Source organism: Erinaceus europaeus, chromosome 12 (genome assembly GCF_950295315.1).
Source record: "Erinaceus europaeus chromosome 12, mEriEur2.1, whole genome shotgun sequence".
In the NCBI taxonomy this organism is placed as follows: domain Eukaryota; kingdom Metazoa; phylum Chordata; class Mammalia; order Eulipotyphla; family Erinaceidae; genus Erinaceus; species Erinaceus europaeus.
In genome coordinates this window covers 89,001,722-89,027,324 of record NC_080173.1, presented here as the reverse complement: position 1 = coordinate 89,027,324, position 25,603 = coordinate 89,001,722, and the positions used below count along the sequence as shown (strand labels likewise).

Genomic DNA, 25,603 nt, shown 5'->3' with positions numbered 1-25,603 from the left:
CCACAGCGTCCTTGTTCTGCCATCAATAGATGAACTGTTTTCGTCAATAGCATTCCTTTAAGAAGTGGAGGCAACAACTCCATCCACAGTTAGCAGTGAAGGTCACACTTCAATCTGATCTGTATCACAATCAGGGGCCTCTTTAAATTCTAATGACACTTTTTCTATTTGCTACATCCAACTAGGAGTTTCAACTGCTTTTCTTTTTTCTAGCTATTTTAGTCTTCTGTTGAACTGTAACTAGCCCTGACACATGTAAAAAAAAAAAAAAGAGAGAGAAATCCTTATCAAAATGAACTTGATATGCTTACGTTGCTATGTTTCTGTTCACTCATTTCTTCCTGGAGAAAGAAATCTGAAAACCCCACTTGGCAGCAAGTCAGCTAATAGGTATGCAGGTCAGTACGCACGAGATAATCCAATTTAAAAAAGTAGACAACTGTGCTACCATTGCGATACACACAAAAGCTCATCTAACTTAGCTGAAAAATCGCTGGTACTATTAGGTCTCAAGCATTTGCAATTTCTAGTACAGACTCACTAAGATCATCAAACGAGAACAGACCATTTAGCAATGACATCACAGGGAACATCAGTACCAACCATGTTTCTGGAAATGCTTTTATTCCCTGCCAGAGGGGATTGTTTGTCTTTATCTTTGAACTACGACTTGAAGGTAATATGTACTGCGGATCTTCTGAAGGCCACTGAGTCCTAAATAATTTGATCTTCTCCAGTACAGAGTTGTTTTAGTTTCTGCGAATCCACTATTCATTTTTATCTTCTTTTGTTTAAGAGCACCCCAATGCACTCAATTCCTCACTCTGTCTGTATGGCTGAGTTCCACCTACTGAACAGTTTTAGGGACATTCAGTGTATAGTAAGATTTTGCTGACTTTTTTCTTGTTTTTATCTTTACTTATTGGATAGACACAGTCAGAAATTGAGAGGAAGGGGGAGATAGAGAGGCAGAGAGACACCTGCAGTACTGCTTCAACACTTGGAAAGCTTTCCCCCTGCAGGTGGGGGCCTGGGGCTCGAACCTGGGTCCTTGTGCATTGTAACATGTGCTCTCAAACAGGTGGGCCACTGCTGGCACTCCTGTGAAGTGGATCCAGCCAGGAGATAAGTCACTGACCCTCCCTCTCTGGCTCTAAGGGACTCAGAGATTCAGAAAAGAGGCATTGGGGAGTATTTTGGTACAAACACTCATTTATTTGAAGGTGGGTTTGGGTTTATAGAGAGAGTGAAACAAAGAACATTTTTCAAATACGTCAGAAATTACAAGTTTCTTAAAGGTCTCTATGGAGAGAGGCTAACAAGTGGGGTATCTTCCCAGACCTCCATCAGAGGATGGGAGAGCTTCCCTAAGCTGTACTAAGCTTTCACATAGTTCCACAGGCCACCATTTGGCCCCAGATTTTGCTTTTTTTTTTTTTTCTTTAAAGAAAGTTAAGTAATATGGAGAGATCCCTTGCGGGACACACACACACATACATACACACACACACAGAGACAATAACCTGGGTCTAGTTGCATATCAGATGTCAAAAACTAGTAAACTCACGGGCCACTTGGAATATACCTAAAACAGACCTACTAGCTTTTTCGAAAACAGAGACCCCAATCCTTCATCTGCAATATTCTTGCCTTTAGGTCCACAATTAGTCAACAATTTGTTCTTCTTTATATGTTAACTCTTTTCAGCTGCCAGGTTCCATATGCTACCATGAAGCCAACTGACCTTCCTGGACAGACGACCCCACCAATGTGTCCTGGAGCTCCACTTCCTCAAAGTCCCACCCCACTAGGGAAAGAGAGAGACAGGCTGGGAGTATGGATCGACCTGCCAATGCCTATGTTCAGCAGGGAAGCAATTACGGAAGCCAGACCTTCCACCTTCTGCACCTCACAATGATCCTGGGTTTATACTTCCAGAAGGATAAAGAAGATGGAAGCTATCAAGGGAGGGGATTGGATATGCAGCTCTGGGAGTGGGCAATGTGTGGAAATGTACCCCTCTTATCCTTCAGTCTTGTCAATATCTCCATTTCATAAAATTTTTTAAAAAGGGAGTCAGGCGATAGCACAGCAGGTTAAGCGCACCTGGCGCAAAGCACAAGGACCGGCTAAAGAAACCCCATTCCAGCCTGGCTCCCCACCTGCAGGGGAGTCGCTTCACAGGCAGTGAAACAGGTCTGCAGGTGTCTGTCTTTCTCTCCCCTTCTCTGTCTTCCCCTCCTCTCTCCATTTCTCTGTCCTATCCAACAATAGCATCAATAACAACAACAATAACTACAACAACAATAAAAAACAAGGGTAACAAAAGGGAATAAATAAATATTAAAAAAAAAAAAAAAAAAGCATCCCAGATAGAAACTCCTACTTTAGACCATAAAACTGAAGGATGCAGTCAACTCAGAAACTGGGACGGGGGTGGGGGGTGGGATATAAAAGTTCAGGGATGGGCTATGGCACGACCTATAGACTTCTTCCAGTGATGTTTATACTCAGCTGACACTGTATCACTGGCAGCTGGAAGCACTGGGTTACTTCAGTCATACCTGGCCGGTCCCTGCCACCTTCAACACTCAAACTATGCTTACGAGCAATTTGTGTCTAAGTCAAAGTCTCAGTTATAAGTGAAGGCGACTGGCACCTTGCAGGTGCATTTGGCAGCTGTCCAGTCTGCGCTGGAAGGTGGGGACAACGTAGGTAAGGGGGGAGGGACTGGCCTTTCTGTAGGTCTCTGGATGGGGTTCCTTTTCCCCAACAACCAAGGGCATCTGTGGTGCCCCATACCTACAGGACACAATTAGTCTTGTGGCCAACTTTTTCTTTGTCTCCCCTCTCCCCCACCTCTAAAGAGTGAAAGAGAGAAAGGGGGGTGGGAGAGAGATAGCATAAGGGTTATGCAAACAGACTCTCATGCCTGAGGCTCCCAGGTCCCAGGTTCAATACCCCCGCACCACCATAAGCCAGAGCTGAACAGTGCTCTGGTAATAATAATAAGAACAACAATAATAATAGCAGCAGCAGCAGCAGCAGCCGGATGGTGGCCCACCTGGTTGAGCACACACATTACAATGTGCAAAGGCCCAGGTTCAAGCCCCAGGTCCCCAACTGCAGGGAGGGAAAAGTTTCACATGCGCTGAAACAATGCTGCAGGCTTCTCTCTCCCTCTTCATTTCCCTCCCCTCTTAATTCTTCACAGTCGCTAACCAAAATTAAGAAGCACCGAGCACCGCTCCACTACTCCTGCAGCTCTCCTCCCGCCCCGCAGGCTCGCCCATGTGGAGGCCCGGGTCTCGAACCCAGGTCCTCGTGCATGATCAGGAAGGGGTGCGGCTCTGGCAGCTGAGCCAGCCGCCCGCCGGGCTGGAGTTGCCTCCGGCCATGGCTGGAGGTGCTGGGGGAAGCAAGCAGCTCAGGTGGCGGAAGCCCCGAGCGAGCAGCGCAGGAGCAGAAGCCCACTGCACTGTGACCCTCCCGCCGCGTTTGGACCCCAGGCAGCAGCCGCCTCCTCCCGGCCCTGAGGCTCATGCAGGCAACAGCCGGGCGGGACCCGCCTCCGACAGATAGACACCACCTACCCGGCGCGCGGGCTGGGAAACCAAAGCCGCCCTGACTACCAGGAAAGCGGCCGTGACACCATCGAGTGAGGCGGATAGAGCGGTTCCGGATGACTTCCGGGAAAAGCGGAAGGGCGCCGGAAGTCGGGGGGCGGGGCAAAAGGAGGCGCGGTCTCCTAAGCTCATGGCGGGCGTTCTGTTCGTAGGACTTGGCCGCCACCGGTGGCTTCCGGGGGTTAGTCTGTGGCGTCTTTGGCCTAGCCGACCCGGAGTAAGTGGCTCGGTGGACAGGCTCGCAGAGGTCTGGCCGAGGCAGCTGTGTGTGGAGGCGTGGCAGGCCTCGGGGCGAGCGGGTTCCTGCCGGGCTTTCAGCACGAGGTTGCCGCCACCGCCGGGGTCCTCGGAGGCCAAGTCTAAGGATGGCGGGGACCCTCGGCGCACCTCCAAGCCCGGGGTGAGTACAGACACTCCTGCAGGCCTTGGTTTGCCTGCCAGACACTCCTGTGACCTTCCTGTCGCGCTCGATCCTTTTTTCCCCTTTTTTTTTCATTTTTGTTATCTTTATTTATTTATTGCAAAGAGACAGCCAGAAATTGAGAGGACGAGGGAAGCTAGAGAGACAGAGAGAGACACCTGCAGAACTGCTTCACCCCTCGCAAAGGTTTCCCCCTGCAGGTGGGGGCCGGGAGGGGGCTCGAACCCTGGTCCTTGTGCACTGTAGGGCCCCCGCGCTCGATCCTGCACCACGGAAAGCGCTGTCGGCCTCACCTGGAATTGTGCTCAAGTCGGCGCGCGTCCCCTGGGGCACAGCACCTCATCCCGGGTCCTCTTTATATTGCGGGATGTCGCCACCCCTTCACAGGAGAATTGGAGACTTGACATTCCCTCCAGGCTGTTGGATTTGACCTGCTTTGCACCCCCACCTCCCCCAATAGGTTTCAGATTTTCTGTTTATTATTATCTTTATTTATTGGTAGGCAGCTATGCTCACCCGCATCTTTATTTATTGGCTAGAGACGGCCAGAAATTGAGAGGGAAGGGGGAGATAGAGAGGGAGAGAAAGTGGTCGGGGAGGTGGCACAGAGGATAAAGCATCAGACCCTCAAGCTTGAGGTCTTGAGTTCAGTCCCCGGCAGCACATGTAATGTCTGCTTCTTTCTCTCTCTCTCCTCCTGTCTTTCTCATTAATAAGTAAGTAAAATCTTTTTTAAAAAGAGAAAGAGAGAGAAACAGAGAGATACCTGCAGCCCTGCTTCACCATTTGCAAAGCTTTACCCCCTGCAGGTAGGAACCTGGGTCCTGAACCCGGGTCCTTGCGCATCGGAACAGGTGCGCTCAACCAGGTGAACCCCCACCCGACCCCTGTTTCAAGTTTTCTTTGATCGTTCTCCGTTTTAAATTTAAGTTCACTGTGGTTGTTGCTGTCACAAGTCCCCCCGAAAGGAGGTGGGGGTGGTGGCTGGGTGTGTAAGTTGAGTCAGGGTTGTGTGATGGAGTTAGTCCCTTTCTCTCGGCTTCTCTCTTATTCTAACCTCATCTCCCCAAGAATGGAGAGTCACTGCTCTCTAGCAAGAGAAGTGAGTATCTGAAGCGGCAGCAGGGTTACTCTGTCTGGCTAAGGTAGTCGACTTCACCCTGGAACTTGGAAAAGAACGTAAAAATAACTGAAGGGGGCCGGGTTACAATGCACTCGTTACAATGCACAAGAACCCAGGTTCAAGCCCCTGGTCCCCACCTGTAGGAGGGAAGCGGGGCTGCAGGTGTCTCTCTGTCTGTCTCCCCATTTCCCTTTCGATGTCTCTCTGTCCTTACCCAAAGAAATAAACTTTTTTTTTTTTCTTTTTACCAGAGCACTGCTCAGCTTTGTCTTATGTTGGTGCACAGGATTGAACCTGAGGCTTTGGAGCCTTGTGCATGAAAGTCTCTTGGCATAACCATTATGCTGTCTACCCCCACCCAATAAATAAACCCTTAATAAAAAGAAGAAGAACTGATAGAGCTGGGGAGAGAGCATAATGGTTCTACAAAAGACTTTCATGCCTGAGGCTCCAAGGTCTCAGGTTCAATGACCACCTCCCCCACAAGCCAGAGCCGAGCAGTGCTCTGGTCTTTCTGAATCTCTCACACACATTAAAGTAAAATACATTTTTAAAAAATATATATAAAAATAACTGACAGGTAATTAACTAATTTTAAAATCAGCAGTTGGCTTCAGGGTCCTGTGCCACCACCAGACATGAGATCTGGAGTGTGTTTTGCTTACAATAAAAGAAACTGACTTGGGACACTTTCTCATGAAAGTAAAGGCCTTTGTGTATTGTGTTAGGTCCGATGTAAGTTCATCGACAGAAACATATTTGTTTCACCCCATATGAGTCACATCATAGATTGAGCAAGGTCGGATTTTTCTCTTTACATTTTATAAACTGTTATCTATGACCACCGGTGGCCAGTAGTTTTGTATTCTTCAGGTCAGATCATAATTCCTTCCTTATTTCGACAACGGGGAGGCTGTGAGCTCTGAAGCCCAGCTGAGGGGTGGAGGAGATAGTTGTACGAGAAGACAGTTCTGCGTCAGGTATAAAAGATGGGAGAAAGGTGAGGGGAGGCGTTGCTGCTGCCTGACGGCCACTGTTGCCACTTTGGTTTTGCAAAAGAAGAAATGCCTTTCTTCAGCTCCTTATCTTTTGCCTGGACAAGTAATTTTAATTGGACGTCATTTACAATACATATATTAAAAAGCATCACACCAAATTTAGTTTAGTTAAATGCTTGCATCTTATTAGTGTTTTTGGTTTTTGTTTTTGAATTGCTGTCCCAATAGCCTGTTTCTTGGAAATCTCTAGCATTCACATTTGCTGTTGGAGGAGCTTTGCTGGCTGGAATGAAATACTTCAAGAATGAAAAGACAAAATGTGAGTAGACACCATCTAGTTATTGCTAAATGGCTAAATGTAATTCTTCCTGGCTGTAAATTCTTCCTCTTTTGTATATAGCTTTTTTTTTTTTTTCTTTTTTTTGGCCACTAGGGTTACTGCTGGGGCTTGGTGCGGGCACGTTGAATCTATGGCTCCTGAGGTCCATTTTTGCCTTTTTTGTTTCCCCTTCTCTTTTCGACTTTATTTTTATTTGACAGGACAGAGAGAAATTGAGAGGCAAGGGGAGATAGAGAGGGAAAGAGAAAGACACCTGCAGACGCTACACCTCCCTGCAGGTGAGGAATAGGAGATTCGAACCCGGATCTTTGTGCATGGCCCCATTAGTAACTTTTTATCTTGAAATAAATTTAGACTTATAGAAGTAGTGGTGGCATAGAGAATTCCCACACACCTTCTCCTAATCTCTTCAGGTCTCATCATGACTCCTTTATCAAAGCTTCAGACATTTAAATTGCCAAAATACTATTGACTAAACCACACACTATATTTCACCAGCTTTTCCATTAATATTTTTTTTATCTGTTCCAGAATGCCATTGTCCAACAATATTAAAAGATTGACTGTAGACAGATCCGCATGTGGGCAGCACAAAACCTGGCGGGTACAGAAATGACTAAAATACAGACTAGCCATTAAGGTGCACATGACGGAGAAATAGATATAGAATTTTGTAGACAAGACTTTCCGAGGCCTGTGGGTGGGGGTGGGAGGCTCTAAGAACCAAAGGCCTAACCACTGAGTATCAGAAAAAGTGAGAAGCCAGTTGTGGGTGATAGGGAGCAAGGGAGAGCCAGGTAGGGAACCAGTTTGAATTCTTCTAAACCTTTTGATCCCCCCCCCCCCCCGCTTAGTATCTTTTAATGCAATTTTACAAAGGATAATGTTTAAATCTGGGAGTGAGAATTCATGGAGTTCAGACATGACAGTATGATACTTTTTTTTTTTTTACCAGAGCACTGCTCAGTTCTGGCTTTTGATGGTGGTGTTGGGGATTGAACCTGGGACTTCGGAGCCACAGGTGTGAGAGTCTCTTCACATAACCATTATGCTCTCTACCCCCACCAGTGTAATATTCTTATTGATATATGTGCATTTATGTTGTATAACAAGAGTGGCTTATTGATAATATTGTCATATTCTGATAAAACTTTTCCCAGACAAAACTAAGAAGCTTGGAAAGCATTGACAATTCTACATAACAGATAAGCTTCTGTTGACTTGAGTTCAGAAATTTGCTTGCAGTAACAATTTATTTTAAAAATTACGGAACAATACTAAACTCATTCCTAAATCATTTTAGAATATTTGCAGACAAAATGCCTTATTATCTCCAAGTTTATATTGTGGTTTTTTTTTTTTATTCTGCGTGGAAGGATATTCTCCACTATGACCACAGTACAATGATCAAAATCAGAAAATTAACATTGATGTGTTACCACCAGTCAATTTTAAGACCTCATTCAAGTCTCAAACTTGATTGCCTTAATAGCTAGGGGATGTAGCTCGGAACTGCACCTCTTTCCAACTTGCAATTTTCTTCTCCTTCAATGTAAAACAGATTTCTAGCTTTCAGGTAACGTAGATGAACTCGACAGCTTTGAAGGTTAACAGGATTTCACAGACCATCCCTTAGATTGCTTTTGGTATTTCTTGATGATTAGACTCAAGTCATGTACTTTCAGTTGTAATATTACGAATGTGCTCAGTACCTAGAGACAGGCGCCTCCAGATTGAATGTGTCTTACTCTGGTAGTGTATCTTGTGAAGCAGATTTATGTGTTAGGATTCTGATCCATCTCAGTTCATTTTTATCAAAATGGATTTGTGGTTTCCTGTATATCTGATGAACTGTGATTCGTTATCCTCTTTATTTGAACGTTCAGAATTTCCCAGACTAGTCACTGGGAGACACTTTAAGCCCTTTTAACTTAAAAAAATTTATAAGATAGCGAGAAATTGAGAAGATGAAGTGAGACAGGGAAAGAGCAACACCTACGGCACCGCTTCACCATTTGTGAAGCTGGGGACTGGGGACTTAAACCTGGGTCCTTGTCCTTGGTAACATGCTTGTTCAACCACGTGCACCAGCACCCAGACCCATCCTTTAACTCTTTAGACATGTCTCCAATATTCCTTAGGTTACTCCTTAATTCTGGCATAAGATGTGCCAAAGCACCTGTACTTTTGGTGGAAAGTGGTAATTAGAAGGCATAGGATACACTATTGGAGCGTTTCTATTCCCAGGTCCTCTCAGAGAAAATAGATGTACCTTGGGGACTGGGCTGTAGCGCACTGAGTTAAGTGTACATAGTGCGAAGCACAAGGACCCCCCGCTTGAGGATCTCAGTTTGAGCCCCCAGCTCCCTACCTGCAGGGGAGTCACTTCACAAGCGTGAAGCGCATCTGCAGGTATCTTATCTTTCTCTCCCCTTCTCTGTCTTCTTTTTGTCTCTCAGTTTCTTTCTGTCCTATCCAACAGCAACAACAATGGAAAAAAGATGGCCTCCAGGAGCAGTGGATTCATAGTGCAGGCACTGAACCCCAGTGATTACCGTGGAGAAAGAAAGGAAGGAAGGGAGAGAGAAAGAAAATCAATGTAGTTATATGTATGTACTGTTTCTAGGCCTGTATCCATATATATATGAAAACTCTTAGGTTTTCACTGGTATCTCCACTTCCCGTTTTCATTTTTCTCTCATCATTTTAGTTCATTTCCATTCATTACAATATAAGCTATTGAATGAATTTCTTTGCGTAATCAATCCTCTTCATGTAACTACGTTCCCATTACTGCTTCCCCCTCCCCATGCAGCTGTCTACCTTGCCCACTTGGGAGACCCTCTGCTCTGCTGAACCTCCTCTCCATCATGACCACACCTTAGTGACTTAGGACTGACTTATTTCAGAGGAGGAAGAAATATTTCTATCATTTTAATTTTGCTTACTATATACTAAAGTATTTTGATTTGCATTGTTTTTATGTTTACTTTTATTAAAATTCTTTAAATGATTTTTTATCATGTTTAAAAATATTTACTCATTTATTGATTAGATAGAGGCAGAGAGAAATTGAGGCGGAAGGGGGAGAGAAGAGAAAAAGAGACCTGCAGCACACTGCCTTACTGCTCACACAGCGTTTCCCTGCATTTGGGGACCAGGGACTTGAACCTGGGTCCTTGTACATTATTATAACATGTGTGCTCAGTTAGCTGGGCTACCACCTGGCTCTGAAAGATTCCTTTAAGCTTTTTTTAAGAAACAAATTATGTCTTCCATATGTTGTGTCCCTATAATTCTGCAATCACTAGTTTAGTCGAGATCATGTATCAGGCATTACGTAACTGTGGTTCAGTTGACTTTATTTTTCTTTCTTTTTTTGGTGTGTGTTTTTGTCTAAGATCTGGAGAAGCAAAGGCAGCGAAGCATCGGGAGGCCTTTACTTGGGGGACCATTTTCCCTTATAACTCATCTTGGAGATCCCAAAACTGATCAAGACTACCTGGGTCAGTGGGTTTTGATATATTTTGGTTTCACTCACTGCCCTGACATCTGCCCAGAAGAACTTGAAAAGATGATTCAAGTTGTGGATGAAATAGGTAAGCAAGCCAGGACTACTATAGAAAGTTAATGTTTATACTTAATGCCACTAAGCTTTTCATATTCTTGTATTGCTGTTGGGCAGAGTGTTGTGATTATTTGGTTTGCGGGAACATGAATTCTCATCTCTGGACCTGTATATTGCTCTGATTCCTGTTTATTCTCCTCCAAAGTTAACTTGTTTAGAGGATGATAAGCGCTAGCTAGTGTTTGTTTGCTTTAAGATGTCCAACGTGTGGCCTGTCCTTTAATTATTTGTGCCCCTTGGCATTGTCTTCCGTCACTGACACTGGTGATACGCAGTTCATGACAGTTAATCAGTACCAGCAAGAAAGTATGGTCTTTCTGAGCCTGGAATTATGGAACAGTATAGGAGGAGGGGCTGTAAGCGTTGGATTGGATAGATTTAGATGAGGAGACACTGTGGCAGTACTAGGTTAAAATGGAGAGCTGATTCTGCCACAAAGTATACATGGATCTTCTCCAGCTAGAGGCTTTCTCATCTTCTGTGCCTCTCTGTTTCCTGAACACTTGTCCTGCAGGCCCGGCCCCCACGGCATTTATGCTTTGATGCTGTGGTCTCTGTCTCTCTCTGTGTCTCTGTTTCTCTCTCTACCTCTCTGTCCCTAGCAAAACAGACAAAAAAGTTGAATGATGGTAGTAGCACTCAACTACACTTATTCCGGCTTACTTCATCTTTTCCCTTTTAGAGGATGAATATGGCCTAATGAGAACTTTCTTTCAGACAGCTGCTCAACTCTGCCAAACTTAACTCCACTTTTCATCACTATTGACCCGGAGAGGGACACAAAAGAAGCCATCGCAAATTATGTGAAAGGTATGATTTATTAGTGATGCTTCATATTTATTTCATGTAGCTTTAGATGGATAAGTCATTTCAGCAATACTTTGTGAAACGGGGAGTATGAGCAGTTTAACAGGTGAATTTTAAAAATGAGGGTCATGCTATGACTGTGGCTATTGAATAAATATATATAGACCCCTTAGTTCCTAGTACAGTGCTCCTTTTAAGAATGTAGCCTTCTGGGAGCTGGGCGGTAGCGCAGCGGGTTAAGTACACATGATGTAAAGCACAAGGGCTGGCGCAAGAATCATGGTTCGAGCCCCCGACTCCCCACCTGCAGGAGGTCGCCTCACAAGCTGTGAAGCAGGTCTGCAGGTGTCTATCTTTCTCTCCTTCTCTCTGTCTTCCCCTCCTCTCTCCATTTCTCTCTGTCCTATCCAACAACAACAGCAGCTATGACAACAATAACAACTATAAGAAGCACAACAAGGGCAACAGTGCAAAATGGCAAAAATAGTCTCCAGGAGCAATGGATTCTAAGTCCAGCAATAACCCTGGAGGCAAAAAAAAAAAAAAAAAGAATGTAGCCTTCATACAAGGTTAACAGAGCCTTGATTTGAGAAAAGGCACATTGCTTCTAATTCCAACCCTGTACCTCATTTTCTCCTTTGTAAATTAAGATACTCTATATGTATATACATTAGGAGATAAAAAATAAGGTGTTAAATAAAAGCACATTTTGAATTGGTAGTCTATTTTTTTTGGCGGTCTGTATTTTATAAATCCAAATATTTGTGATAGAAATATACTTTTAACTATAAATGGGAATGTCAACTTGAACATCTTAACATAAAGGGTAAAATCTATTAGAAGGTATTTTGTTGTTGTTTCCTTTTTTTTTTTTTTTATTTGTTTGCTTGTTTTGCTTAGGTTTTTAGATAAAGGTAGGCAGAGAAAGAGCTATAACAATGCGGTGGGGCCAGTCTCGCACTTGGGTCATGTACATGGCAAAGCCCTAGAAGGTACTTTTTAAAGATATTGGGAGGATATACTTGAATTCATCTGGTTTTGAGCAAGTTGCTTAATTGCTCTAAATTCAGATTCTTTCATCTAATAAAAAAAAATGATGAAAACAATCTCATCAGACTGATTTTGTTTTGTTATTTTTACGTGATGTATCACATCTCAAATGTGATTGCTTAAAACTCGGGAACTCTAGGAGTCGCGCAGCAGCGCATCAGGTTAAGTGCGCCTATTGGTAAAGCGCAACGACCGGCATAAGGATCCGGGTTCCAGCCCCCGGCTCCCCACTGCAGGGGAGTCGCTTCACAGGCGGTGAAGCAGGTCTGCAGGTGTCTGTCTTTCTCTCCCCCTCTCTGTCTTCCCCTCCTCTCTCTATTTCTCTCTGCCCTATCCAACGATGACGATATCAATAACAACAACAATAATAACTACAATAAAAAAACAAGGGCAACAAAAGGGAATAAATAAATTTAAAAGATAAATAAATAAAAATTCTGATATTCTGGTGGGGGAGAGAGCATAATGGACCTTGAGAGCTTGTCTGGAGGTTCTAGCAGGGCAGCACAGCTACTCGCATACCCTCAGCCGAAGACTGGGCCGTCTTGTTCCTCTCTGTTCGGGGAAGGCCAGCCTCTTCAGCCGAGCACACAGCTTCAGGAGGGACACACATGGAGCCAGATCCCGGCTCATATCCTGCAAGAGCAGAATGGTCATGCAAAAGACTTTCATGCCAGAACTAATCATAACTTTGTAAAACTATAATTCTAATGTTTATTCTATTAAATAAGGTTTTTGAAATTTTTAATTTAATTTGAGAGAGACAGAAAAATCAAGAGGGGAAGGTAGACATAGGAAGAGAGAGAGAGAGAGACACTCCCACAATGCCACTTCACCATTAGTGAAGTTCCCCCCCCACCCACAGGTAGGAATCAGGGCTTCTACCTGGGTCCTTGATCGCTAAATGTATGTGCACTCAACCAGGTGTGCCACCAGCTGTCCACTTAAACTTGGGGTTTTTTAAATGTGGTTTTTTAAATTGTATTTATGTATTATTTTATTTTATTTTTTAAATTTTATTAACTTTTTTTCTTTTATTGCTGTAGTTATTATTGTTCTTGTTCTTATTGATGTTGTTGTTAGATAAGACAGAGAGAAATGGAGAGAGGAGGGGAAGACAGAGATGGGAGAGAGATAAACACTTGCAGACCTGCTTCACCGCCTGTGAAGCAACTCCCCTGCAGGTGGGGAGCCGGGGCCTCAAACCGGGGTCCTTCCGCCAATCCTTGAGCTTTGCACCATGTGCGCTGCCGCCCAATTCCCTCTGAGGGACTTTTAAAATTTTATTCAGCAGCTATATGGAGATTATTTTGATATATTTTTTAAAAAAGTGTTATGTTTAAAGTATACAATTATAGACTCATGCCTGAGGCTCCTAAGTCACAGGTTCAGTCCCCTGTGCCACCATAAACCAGAGCTGAACAGTGCTCTGGTCAAAAACAAATCAAGTATACAGTTTGTTGCCTTTGTCATGCATATACATTTGTGAAACCATCACAGCTAAGCTATTAAAAACACCCTTCATCCCCAGCAGCTGTGAACATAGATGTGCACAGCTCGCTTCAGATCGGGCATCTTGGTTTCTTTCAGTATATCCCTAGGAAAAGAATTGCTGGGCCATAGGGTAGGTGCATATCTAGCATTTTGTTAAGTCTCCAGACTTTTCCACAGGAGTTGGACCGATTTACATTCCTACCAGCCATGTAGGGTAGTGTCGGTGTGTTTCATGACATGGAATACAGTTTGTCTGGTGAATGTGACCTATGTGTTACAAAGAAGATTTTCATTTGTCCTCTGAATCTTTCTCTTCAAATCATGAGGAAATTAACTTTGTGACAGGAAGAAAATGTCAATAGTGCAACTTGATATTTATATTCAGTACCAATAACGATGCTTTTTTAAAGTAGAAATGCTTGTATTGTTGATCAATTTTTGCTGTATCTCTTCCCCTCTAAAGACTTTTCTCCCAAACTGATTGGCTTGACTGGTACAAAAGAAGCAATTGATCAAGTAGCCCGAGCATACCGAGTGTATTATAGTCCTGGCCCCAAGGATGAAGATGAGGACTACATAGTAAGTAAATGCTCTGGTTTCAACCCATAGGACAGCTCCCAGACCCAGACATTTATACAGCTGTAGCTGAGGAGTGACATCAAAGATGAAAGAAAACCTGATGTTGGTAGTGCAGCAGGTTAAGTGCAGGTGGTACAAAGCGCAAGGATCTGCTTAAGGATCCTGGTTCGAGCCCCCGGCTCCCCACTTGCAGGGGAGTCACTTCACAGGCAATGAAGCAGGTCTGCAGGTGTCTATCTATATTTATTTATTTATTTATTTATTTATTTATTTATTTATTTATTTATTAGTGAAAGACCAGCACTCCTCAGCTCTGGCTTATGGTAGTGCTTGGGGATTGAACCTGGGACCTCAGAGCTTTAGGCATGAAGATCTTTTGTATAGCCATTATGCTATCTTCCCAGCCCAGAAAGTAGCTTTTCTGTAAGGTTTACTGTCATTTCAAGTATAGATAGGCATTACAGTTAGGTGTGTCTATATACTTTTTCAGTGGCAATAAGTAGGTATTCAGCTCTTTTTTCTTTTTTATTTATTATTGTAAGAGACAGAAATTGAGAGGGAAGGGAGATAGGGAGACAGAGAGACACCTGCAGATCTGCTTCATCACTTGTGAAGCTTTCCCCCTGCAGGTAGGGACCAGGGCCTTGAACCCGAGGCCTCGTGAAGTGCAAGGACTGGCGTATGATCCTGGTTCTGGTCCCCCAGCTCTCCACCTGCAGGGGAGTCGCTTCACAGGTGGTGAAACCGGTCTGCAGGTGTCTTATCTTTCTCTCCCCCTCTCTGTCTTCCCCTCCTCTCTCCATTTCTCTCTATCTTATCTAACAACGATGACATCAATAACAACAATAATAACTACAACAACAGTTTTTTAAAAAGGCAACAAAAGGGAAAATAAATAAAATATATTTTTAAAAAATTGAACCCGAGGCCTTGCACATTGTAGTGTGTGCACTTAACCTGGTGCACCACCGCCTGGCTCCTATTCAGTTCTTTTGAAGACCTGTCTTTATTTTCATAAGCAGGTTTGGGCAGTGAGTTCTAATGATCAGGCAGTTATATAGATAATTCGGAGTATGGGAGTTAAGTTTTTGTAATCTTAAAAAAAAAAAAAGAAAATGTTTAAAGACTTGTGGAGCCTTCATGGGTTACCTAGAGTATGTCCCAGATTCATTTGCTAAATCAGCCAATAGAGGGAGACACTCTCCTACTTCTAAGGTGCTTTGTTAGTGTGCTTTCTGTCCCTTCACAAGATGGTATGTAGGTGAAACCTGGTTCAAGGACCTGTAGCGTACGCAAGTGCTTTAAAGGTCTAGACATTGGTGGTATAGGTTTTTCTTAATCTCACATAATAGCACCAGAAGCTTTGAATGCTGGCAAGCCTTCAGGCTAGTATTGACAGTATAAGTGAACACGACTTGTGAAGCATTTAGGATTCTATTGCAATCTGAATTTCGTGTGTGTGTGTGTGTGTGTGTGTGTACACTCCTATAGCCTTCTGTTAGTATTGATTAGCAAATGCTTTAAGAACAAACACAAGGACTGGGGAGATAACTTGTTGACTGGCACATGCTTTGCCATGCGCACAGCCCAAGTTCAAGTCCCAGCATGACATGGAAGGTACCCAGGCACTGAGAGAAGCTTCAGTCCCGTGGTGTTTCTTGATTTTTCCATCTCTCAATCTGAATGAAAAGAAGTTGGCCCAAGGATAATAAAGTGACATGTTTGCAAGGCCCTGGTTACCAGCACACATGCACAAGTGCATGACAGAAAAATCCTGTTGGTTTTGCTCATAATAAGAGAAATATGGAAGAGGGGGTAGATAGCATAGTGGTTATGCAAAGAGACTCCCATGCCTGAGGCTCCAAAGTTCCAGGTTCAGTCCCACACACCACCATAAGCCAGAGCTGAGCAGAGCTCTGATAAAAATAATAATAATTAAATAAATATGATTTGTATGCTGATGTCATTTTTTCATGTGTTAGATAAACTGTTGTTAACATTCGGAGGCTTTAGCTGGCCGGGCTAGCTTCATGGGCGGGTAACAGAGACGACCAGAGACATATGGCTGGGCAGGGAAGCTGTATTTCTTTATTCAGGAACAACGATTCATAAACTAACCCAAACTAATCACCAAACAGAACTCTGTTGCCTCTTTTCCCCGCAGCGGCGCCAAGCACTCTCGAACTCTGGAACTCTGGAACTCTCTCAGGGTTTCTTGGGGCGGGGACAAGCGGGCCCGCGAAACTAGCAGCACTGAACCAATTTTCTTGGCAGGGGGAGAGCTAGAACAACCCAATGTAAAGCATACAACAATTCCCCCTTTTCTTTTTAACTAAATGACCACAGTATTAGGGGTGTGGGGTGAACAGAAACCTCTATCATACAGGCATTTCTTTAAAAAGAAACTGGCACAAACATGGAGAAACATGTAAGCAAGTAACAAGAACCAGTGTGCTGCCAAGGGAAGGCCTGAGGGGGCCATTTTTTTTGCCTCTGTGGCCAAAACTTTTATCAGCTTAAAAAAAAAACATTTCTTGCCTCTGGGAGGCATACTTGCCTCGACAGGCATTTGTATGGGGGTGGGGAATGGCCTAGAGTCCCAAAGGCAGCTGGCTGCAATTTACTTACTATGAAACAAAACTTGTTATTAGCATAACCACAGCACAATCTAAAATTTCTAATAGAGAAGGAATTTGAGACTTTTACATATCAACAACGTCTTTTTAACCTTTTGTTACACCCATTCAAGATGGACACACACCCTAGGTGTGCGCAGGAAAGAAAACCTCAGGCATGAGAATAATTAGCATAGCCATTGTGTAATCTACCATTTCTAATAGAGAAGGTAATGGAGAGTTGTACATATCAACAAGTCTATTTAACCTTTTGTTACACCCATTCAAGATGGAGACACACCCTAGGTGTGTGCAGGTTTTGTTTAGACCAACTTAGTTAAAATATATTGTTAACTAATTTTTATCTCAGACTTTAAATGTAAGTTAATTTTATCTTTATGAGAATTACGTTGAAAACCTTTTTCATTTAACTTTGCCTAGTAAGAATTTAGCCTTAAAGTTACTGTTTACCAAACTTTAAACAGACACATAAACATGGTCATTAATACACAAGGAGAGAAACCTTTGTTACGAAGACATGTCATTTTAAACACAAATTTAGATATGTACTGTCTTAGTTGTTGGGGGGGGGTCACCATCCAGAGGTGGCCTCCCACGCAGCTCCACTTCAAGGAATTGCAGGTTGCGATCTCTGCACGAATCTCTGCGTACTCTAGCTTGTCTGCCTTCAGACCGGAGCTGAGGATCTCGGCCAGTGTGCCCAGTTTCGGTAGGGAGCCTGGGGGTCCGGGAGGTCCAGGATCGTTCCAGAATTCATAGCACGAGGGCGGGCGGGCCAGCCTTGTAGAAGGCGTGGGCCGAGGTGCCCAGGGGTGCGGCCATGATAGGCTGCCACGGCCCTGCCCCATGGCCCTGCCATGTCTGCTGTCCTGCTCGTAGTGGCCGAGCAGCGTGGAGGCATCATGCGTCCAGTGCCCTGTGCCACGTGGTGGAGAGCCGGCTCCTGTGGGCTGGCCTGCGTGCTGGCATTGGGCTCCTGCGTGCTGGCATTGGGCTCCTCCGTGTTGGCATCGGGCTCTAGCGTGTTGGCATTGGGCTCCTGTGTGCTGGTGTCAGCCTCCTGTGGGCTGCGGGCACGGTGCGCGGGGTTGTCTGGGTGCAGCCAGCTGGCTGGCTGCTCCACCAGGTGGAAAAGGCAGCTCCGCGCCTCAACTCTTGCCCACTGGCTCTTCCCGACTCCGCTGGCTGTTCTGAGTGCGCCCGAGCGAGTGGAAACCACGGAGTGGTCCAGAGATAAATGTTCCAGAAACAGCAAAACAGTCTCGTGAAGAAAGAGCAGAGGCCTTTGGAGATCTCTTCACAAGCAGAAGAGAAGGCCATAGTACATAGGTAGCCAAATTGTCTTTACTTATCTGAGAGATGTGCAGGTCAGGTCCATGTGGGTGCTATTTGTTGTTAAAATTCGGAGGCTCTAGCTGGCCGGGCTAGCTTCACAGGCGGGTAACAGATGACCAGAGACATATGGCTGGGCAGGGAAGCTGTATTTCTTTATTCAGGAACAACGATTCATAAACTAACCCAAACAGAACTCTGTTGCCTCTTTCCCCCGCAGCGGCGCCAAGCACTCTCGAACTCTGGAACTCTCTCGGGGTTCCTTGGGGCAGGGACAAGTGGGCCTGCGAAACTAGCAGGACTGAACCAATTTTCTTGGCAGGGTGAGAGCTAGAACAACCCAATGTAAAGCATACAACAGTTTTGCTCATAATAAGAGAAATATGGAAGAGGGGGTAGATAGCATAGTGGTTATGCAAAGAGACTCCCATGCCTGAGGCTCCAAAGTTCCAGGTTCAGTCCCACACACCACCATAAGCCAGAGCTGAGCAGTGCTCTGATAAAAATAATAATAATTAAATAAATATGATTTGTATGCTGATGTCATTTTTTCATGTGTTAGATAAACAAAGATAAAAATTGAAACACTACCAGTCAAGCATCTTTTTCATACACTTTATCTCATTTTTGTTTGGTAATGAGTAGGATTGGTAGGGGAGAAACATTAAGTAAAAATTTGAGACATATACTACAAAATAAAAAAAAAAAATTGAAACACTGCCACAACTTTATCTGGGAAAAGAGGAAATTACTATTAGAATGAATTTGGAACATTGAGTGCTTATATGCACTGCTAATAGGAAGTAAATTGATGTATCTTTAGAGGGCATTTTGTCAGTATCTATTAACACTAAAGTGGGATTATTATTTCTTTATTGGGGAATTAATGTTTTACGTTCAACAGTAAATACAATAGTTTGTACATGCATAACATTCCCCAGTTTCCCATATAACAATACAACCCCCACTAGGTCCTCTGTCATCCTTCATGGACCTGTATTCTCCCTACCCACCCACCCCAGAGTCTTTTACTTTGGTGCGATACGCCAATTCCACTTCAGGTTCTACTTGTGTTTTCTTTTCTGATCTTGTTTTTCAACTTCTGCCTGAGAGTGCCCATATTCATCCTTCTGTTTCTGACTTATTTCACTTAACATGAATTGTTCAGGGTCCATCCAAGATCGGCTGAAAACGGTGAAGTCGCCATTTTTTTTTTACGGCTAAGTAGTATTCCATTGTGTATATATACCACAACTTGCTCAGCTGTTGTTGGACACCTGGGTTGCTTCCAGGTTTTAGCTATTACAAATTGTGCTACCAAGAACATATGTGTACGCAGATCTTTTTGGATGGATGTGTTGGGTTCCTTAGGATATATCCCCAGGAGAGGAATTGCAGGATCATAGGGTAGGTCCATTTCTAGCCTTCTGAGAGTTCTCCAGACTGTTCTCCACAGAGGTTGGACCAATTGACATTCCCACCAGCAGTGTAGGAGGGTTCCTTTGACCCCACACCTTCTCCAGCATTTGCTGCTGTTACCTTTTCTGATGTATGACATTCTCACAGGAGTGAAGTGATAACTCGTTGTTTTTATTTGCATTTCTCTGACAATCAGAGACTTGGAGCATTTTTTCATGTGTTTCTCGGCCTTTTGGATCTCTTCTGTGGTGAATATTCTGTCCAAATCCTCCCCCCATTTTTGGGTGGGGTTATTTGTTGTCTTGTTGTTGAGTCTGGCAAGCTCTTTATATATGTTGGTTATTAAACTCTTATCTGATGTATGGCATGTAAAGATCTTCTCCCATTCTGTGAGGGGTCTCTTGGTTTGGGTAGTGGTTTCTTTTGTGCAGAAGCTTTTTAATTTGATGTAGTCCCATAGGTTTATACTTGCCTTAGTCTTCTTTGTAATTGGATTCGTTTCATTGAAGATGTCTTTAAAATTTATTCGAAAAAAGAGTTCTGCCAATATTTTCTTCTAAGTATCTGATAGTTTCTGGTCTAACATCCAAGACCTTGATCCACTTGGAATTTACTTTTGTATTTGGTGAAATACAGTGATTCTGTTTCATTCTTCTGCATGTTTCAACCCATTTTTCCCAACACCATTTGTTGAAGAGACTCTGCTTTCCCCATTTAATAGTCTGGGCACCTTTGTCAAAGATTAGATGTCCATAAGTGTGGGGCCTATTTTTTTTTTTTTAATATTTATTTGTTTAATTGAAAGACAGATGCAAAGGGAAACAGAAACCGGAGCACTTCTCAGCTCTGGCTTCTGATGGTGCTAGGAACTGAACCTGGGACCTCAGAGCCTCAGGTTTGAAACCTTTTGCAGAATCATAATGCTGTCTCCCTAGCCAAATATTTTTGTTTATAAGTATGAGATAGAGAACCAGAGCATCACTCTGGCATGTACCAGGGATCAAGATCAGGACTAATCTTTTTTTTTATTTAATTTCTTTATTGGGGAATTAATGTTTTACATTCAACAGTAAATAAAATAGTTTGTACATGCATAATATTTCCCAGTTTTCCATATAACAATACAACCCCCACTAGATCCTCTGTCATCCTTCTTGGATCTGTATTCTACCCACCCCAGAGTCTTTTACTTTGGTGCAAGAGATTATTTTTTAGATTACTACTTTTTTTTTTTTTTTTTTGTCTTTTGGAATTTATCTTATAGCATTCATTGTAAAGAAAAAATAAATAAGAGGAGGGACCAGGTGGTGGCACACCTGGTTGAGTGCACATGTTACCATGTGCAAGAACCCAGATTCAAGCCCCTAACCCCAAACAATAGGTTAGAAAGTTTTACAAGTGAAACAGTGCTGCAGGTATATCTGTTTTTATTTCTTTCTATCTGTTTATCTTCCCTTTCCCTCTCTTTTTCTCTCTGTCAAATAAATAGGTAGAAAGTCTTTTTTTAATGAAAAAAAAATGTAAGAGGAAAGAAAAAAACCGAAAACTAAGCTCCCAATTAAAAATAAATTATATTGGGGGAGGATTAATGGTTCACAGTAAGTACAGTTATTGACACATATGTAAAAGTTCTCAGTTTTCTGCAAAACACTCTCACCCTAGCCTAGATCTCCAACCATCATGCACTAGGACCTGAAAGCAACCTCCCCTCCCCCGCTTCCCCTGAGGCCTTTTCTTTGGTGCAATACACCACAGGCTCATCATTTTTAAGATTGTATTTATTTATTCATGAGAAAGACAGGAGGAGAGAGAGAAAGAACCAGGCATCACTCTGGTACATATGCTGCCAGGGATTGAACTCAGGACCTCATACTGCTTTATCGACTGTGCCACTTCCTGGACCATGACTACTAGTTTTTAAGAGGCCACAGAACAGTGTCCACGGTTGAATGAAAAAAAAAAAGTATAGTATATAATATTTCTGTATAAAAAAGTACATGTGTGTGTGTGTATATATATTCACATTAATAAATGCAAAGAAGGGTTGGGAGATGGCTCACCAGGTGACGTGCCCATTGGACCCCCCCAAAACAAAAAAAAAGAAATGTTAAGAATCTTTTAGAAGAATGTAAAGGAAACTGGTGGCACTGGTTGTCTCTGAGGGAGAGCACTGAGAAACTTTGAGAGTCTACAAAGACCAGAAAACTTTAGTAGCATGTGTATTCTTCTGTTCATTTTTTATGTGTATGTATTACCTTTTTAAAAAATATAAAGGGTTAAGGGCAGGAAAAGAGGTCATCTGGTAGAACTTGAGTATCTGAGGTTCCTGGTGTGATCCCTAACATCACACGTACCAGAGTAGTGGTCTGGCTTCTCTTTCTCTCTCAAAACTCTTTTATTCCATATAAAGAAAATGAAGCTTTTAAAAATATATATCTGTGTACATGCAGTGGCCCAGGAGTGTCACAAACCCAGGTATAGAGTCCAGAGTTTGAGTCTCAGCACTGTTTGTGCCAGAGTGATTCTCTTTCTCCCTTTCTGTCTCTCATAAATAAATCTTTCAAAAAAAAAAAAAAAAATCCCCACATTGCATACTAGAAAAACTTGCCACTCTCCAGTAAGATTTCACTAGAGATAGGAGCAACATGGTGATGTGAAACATTGAATTTTTTTTGTTTGTTTCCCTCCCCAGAACACTGCTCAGCTCTGGCTTATGGTGGTGTGGGGGCATTGAACCTGGGACCTGGGAGCCTCAGGCATGAGAGTCTGTTTGCATAACCATTATACTATCTTCCCCCACCCAGAAATTATTTTTTAAATAGAAGTAATACAGCTTCCCAGCTTAGTTCTGACACTTGCTAATTATACAGCTGACCCTCTCAGGCCTATTTTATTGTTTGCAAAGTATTAGGATCCCTGTCTCCTGAGTGAAAAAGCATACCAGTAAATGTTTGTTCAAGACTAGGAATTATAAGAACGTCTATATTAGAAATATGATTAATTTGCCAGCAATCCAGATGAGCACTGAGACTTGATCATTGGGAGTCTAACAAGTGGATATACAACAATATTTTATTACTGTATTAGAAAGGAATTGATATTAAAACGATTTTATACAGTTTAAGGTAGAGAAGAGGAAGAAAAGAGTGGTATAAACTATGGAGTGGGGCATAAAGAGAGCTGGCAAATCAGTTGTGGCGTGCTCCTCAAATATGGAAAGAAATGTAGACCCCCTTGTTCTATTCCCGCAATACATTTTTTCCAAGACACATGGGATCAGCAGCTGTGCTCTTTGTGTGTTTCCATGCTTTATGTGAGCATGAGGCAAATCACCCTTTCCATTTGCTATAGCTTTGTGAATGTGCTTATATAAAAAAAGTAATTACCTCACAGATGCACAGTGCATGCTGAAGGATATTTGTAGGGATGTCTCCATCTAGGTATTTGCGATAATATTCCAGTCTCTTTTTGTCTTGCCAAATAGCAGTCAAAAGTGCAATAAACTCTTAGGAGTGAAAGTGCCAAGTCTTCTGCTCAGTTAAAATTGACTTCTGTGGAAGTATATAAATAAAGTTGTTAGCTCATCTAAACACAGGGCCATCTTAAGGATTTGCTAATGGACTGAAGCTAACCCCTTGAGATGTAATACTTAGGGATGTTTATGAGTCCGGAGTCGTTCACACATGATCTGCGCCAGCTAGGATTGTGCAGTGTTATATATAAACATTTCTTGGGTAGGTGAGGGTGTGGGGGTGCGGGTGGAACGACACTTGTTTTCATTTAAATCACTAATACCAGGTACTAAATTGTATCAGAATTTATAAATTATAGTCAGATTTTTTTTTTAAAAATTATATATTTTTTATTATCTTTATTTATTGGATAGAGACAGCCAGAAATCAAGAGGGAAGGGGGTGATAGAGAGGGAGAGAGACAGAGAGACACCTGCAGCCCTGCTTCACCACTTGTGAAGCTTTCCCCCTGCAGGTGGGGACCGGGGGCTCGAACCCAGGTCCTTGCATACTGTAACATGTGCGCTCGGCCAGGTATGCCACCACCCCATTATTTATTATTTTTTTTTGGCTTCTTTTCATAAAATGTAAAGAATTGAGATAGCAATGAATGAAAACCAGTTCTTCCTAAAAATAGATCCCAAGAACATGTTATATGGTTACAGGTCAGATGAAATACACTGATAAATGTACCATTTTGAAGAAGCCTTGCTGTTCCACCAGCTTTGACTGTGAATGAAGCCCAGCAGCAGCCATTTCACAGAAGTAGATTCTTTTTTTGCAGATTGTGACTGTATGCTAAGGGTTGAACCAAACTTGAGATTCTGGGTAATGGGGGCCAGGTGGTAGCGCACCTGGTTAGGCGCAAGGACCCAGGTTCAAGCCCCGTGGTCCCCACCTGCAGGAAGAAAGTTTCATGAGTGAAGCAAGACCACAGGGGACTCTCTGTCTCTTTCCTTCTCTTATCTCCCCCTCCCTTCTCTACTTCTCTTGTCTCTGTTCAGTGAATAAATAAATAAAATTTGAAAAAGAGAAAAGTACTCTTAAAGAAAATCTGGGTAATGTTTCAAGCATCAGTTAGTGCAAATCTCAGGAATGCAAGAGTTTAGATAACGTGTCAGTATTTTAATATAAAAGGCATAAGCCATACCAAAAATAATTTAAGCATTAATGTGTGAATTATTATGTCCTGAAGCATTTATTCAGTAAAATAAACAGTTCATTTTGCTAACCTTCATGTTATCCCTCCCCCCCCCCCCCCCGCTTTTCTATGCAGGTGGATCATACAATAGTAATGTACTTGATTGGACCAGATGGTGGGTTTCTCGATTATTTTGGCCAGAACAAGAAGAAAGGAGAAATAGCTGGTAAAATTGCTGCGCACATGAGGGAACACAGGAAAAACAAGTAGTCAGAGCAGTATTGCTGGGCACCTCATTCTCTTGCGAAAGAGAAAGGAAACTTTGCCTCCCATAGGAGCCAACACACACACACTCACACACTCATTAGTATATGCAGACTACTTTCATATCTTAAGAACGGCCTATATTTTGCACAGGGCATGTTACCCTTGTGTTAACCAAGATAGCGCTTAGAAATGTACAGATTGCAGTCAGATTCTCCCAGATGATTGCTGTGAGATCCAAAGACCAAGTTCATGTGAAGCCAGCCCATGGAGTAGAACTCAGTTGGTGGACAGGCAGAGTCAGTGCATTTTCCCAACATTAACAGGACCCCTCTGCTCTGTGGGGTTGCCTATCTGGTATTCTGAACTCTTGTTCCCACAGGCTGTGGGACTAGATTTCTAGGAAGAGTGTATTTTCCACCATGTCCTTGGTTTCCTCTTGGAGTTCTGGGTGGGTGATGACAATCAGGTTAGGCTCACGGCCCCTGAGAGTCGATCTTTTATACTTGAGTGCAAGCGTTGCCTCCCTCACTGGTGAAAATTGTTCTCAGGTTTGCGTTGTGTTCCCCAGCCAGGCGTAATAAAGTGGAAATCTGTTTGGGGGGGATAATTAAGTCAGGTTCTCTAGAGATGTTTTATGTGATTTTTGGCGAAATTGTATGTCAGGTTTTCAGTAATGGATATAAGAGGGAATCAATCATAGATCTGGTAGAGTACTTGTCTGCCTTTGCTGGATTGTGCTATATGTGAAATAAAGATGTATTCATAGCGAACATCCCAGTTGTCTCAGGTGCTTTGGTCTGGGGTGCTTTTGGGGTGCTTTTGGATGCTTTACAGGTTCTTGTGGAGAAGCAAAAGGTTTTGATCTGGATGAGTGAAAACTCAAGGGATCGTTTGCATCGACTGACAAAGTGCTATCCAAGAAAACAAGTGTCGTTTCCGGTGATGAAATGAATCCCTACATTTGTTTCTGAATTGAACTTCCCTGGACATCCAGGCTTGACTGTTATCTTTCTCACTGGAAGTTGTTGAAATCTTTCTAAACGGTTTTCAGTAAATCCTAATACACCAGGTAGAGGCACCCTACCGGGCAGATCATTTTTTAAAGATTTGGCCACTGGAATAATGAAAGAAGACTGTGAAGATACAGAAGAAACCAGCTATCAACACCTTGCTCTCTTGACTTCTAACCTCTAAAACAGTAAGAAAATAAATAAGCATTGCTTAAACCAA

General features: G+C 43.0%; 2 protein-coding genes across 4 annotated transcripts in view; one reads left to right on the top strand and one right to left on the bottom strand.

Annotated features, from left to right (window-relative positions):
- The window catches only part of ADPRM (ADP-ribose/CDP-alcohol diphosphatase, manganese dependent), a 25,349-nt gene extending 21,591 nt beyond the window's left edge, over nucleotides 1–3,758 (bottom strand). For all 3 annotated transcript variants that reach the window (XM_060204435.1, XM_007523608.3, XM_060204433.1), the window contains exon 1: nucleotides 3,594–3,758. In XM_060204435.1, the coding sequence (XP_060060418.1) occupies nucleotides 3,594–3,758 (165 nt within the window). The remainder of the gene's footprint in view (nucleotides 1–3,593) is intronic.
- LOC103113977 (protein SCO1 homolog, mitochondrial) lies at nucleotides 3,757–25,603 on the top strand. Its single transcript, XM_007523596.3, has 6 exons — nucleotides 3,757–4,026; nucleotides 6,397–6,487; nucleotides 9,910–10,107; nucleotides 10,854–10,946; nucleotides 13,951–14,066; nucleotides 24,242–25,603. The coding sequence occupies exons 1-6, from the start codon at nucleotides 3,757–3,759 to the stop codon at nucleotides 24,374–24,376; spliced, it is 903 nt and encodes a 300-aa protein (XP_007523658.1). The 3' UTR covers nucleotides 24,377–25,603.

Bases quoted from the DNA above. Each gene is read 5' to 3' on its own strand.
- LOC103113977 (XM_007523596.3), top strand. From the start codon at position 3,757: ATGGCGGGCGTTCTGTTCGTAGGACTTGGCCGCCACCGGTGGCTTCCG. The intron at 10,108-10,853 runs GTAAGCAAGCCA...ACTTTCTTTCAG, and splicing joins TCAAGTTGTGGATGAAATAG to ACAGCTGCTCAACTCTGCCA. The intron at 10,947-13,950 runs GTATGATTTATT...TCCCCTCTAAAG, and splicing joins CATCGCAAATTATGTGAAAG to ACTTTTCTCCCAAACTGATT.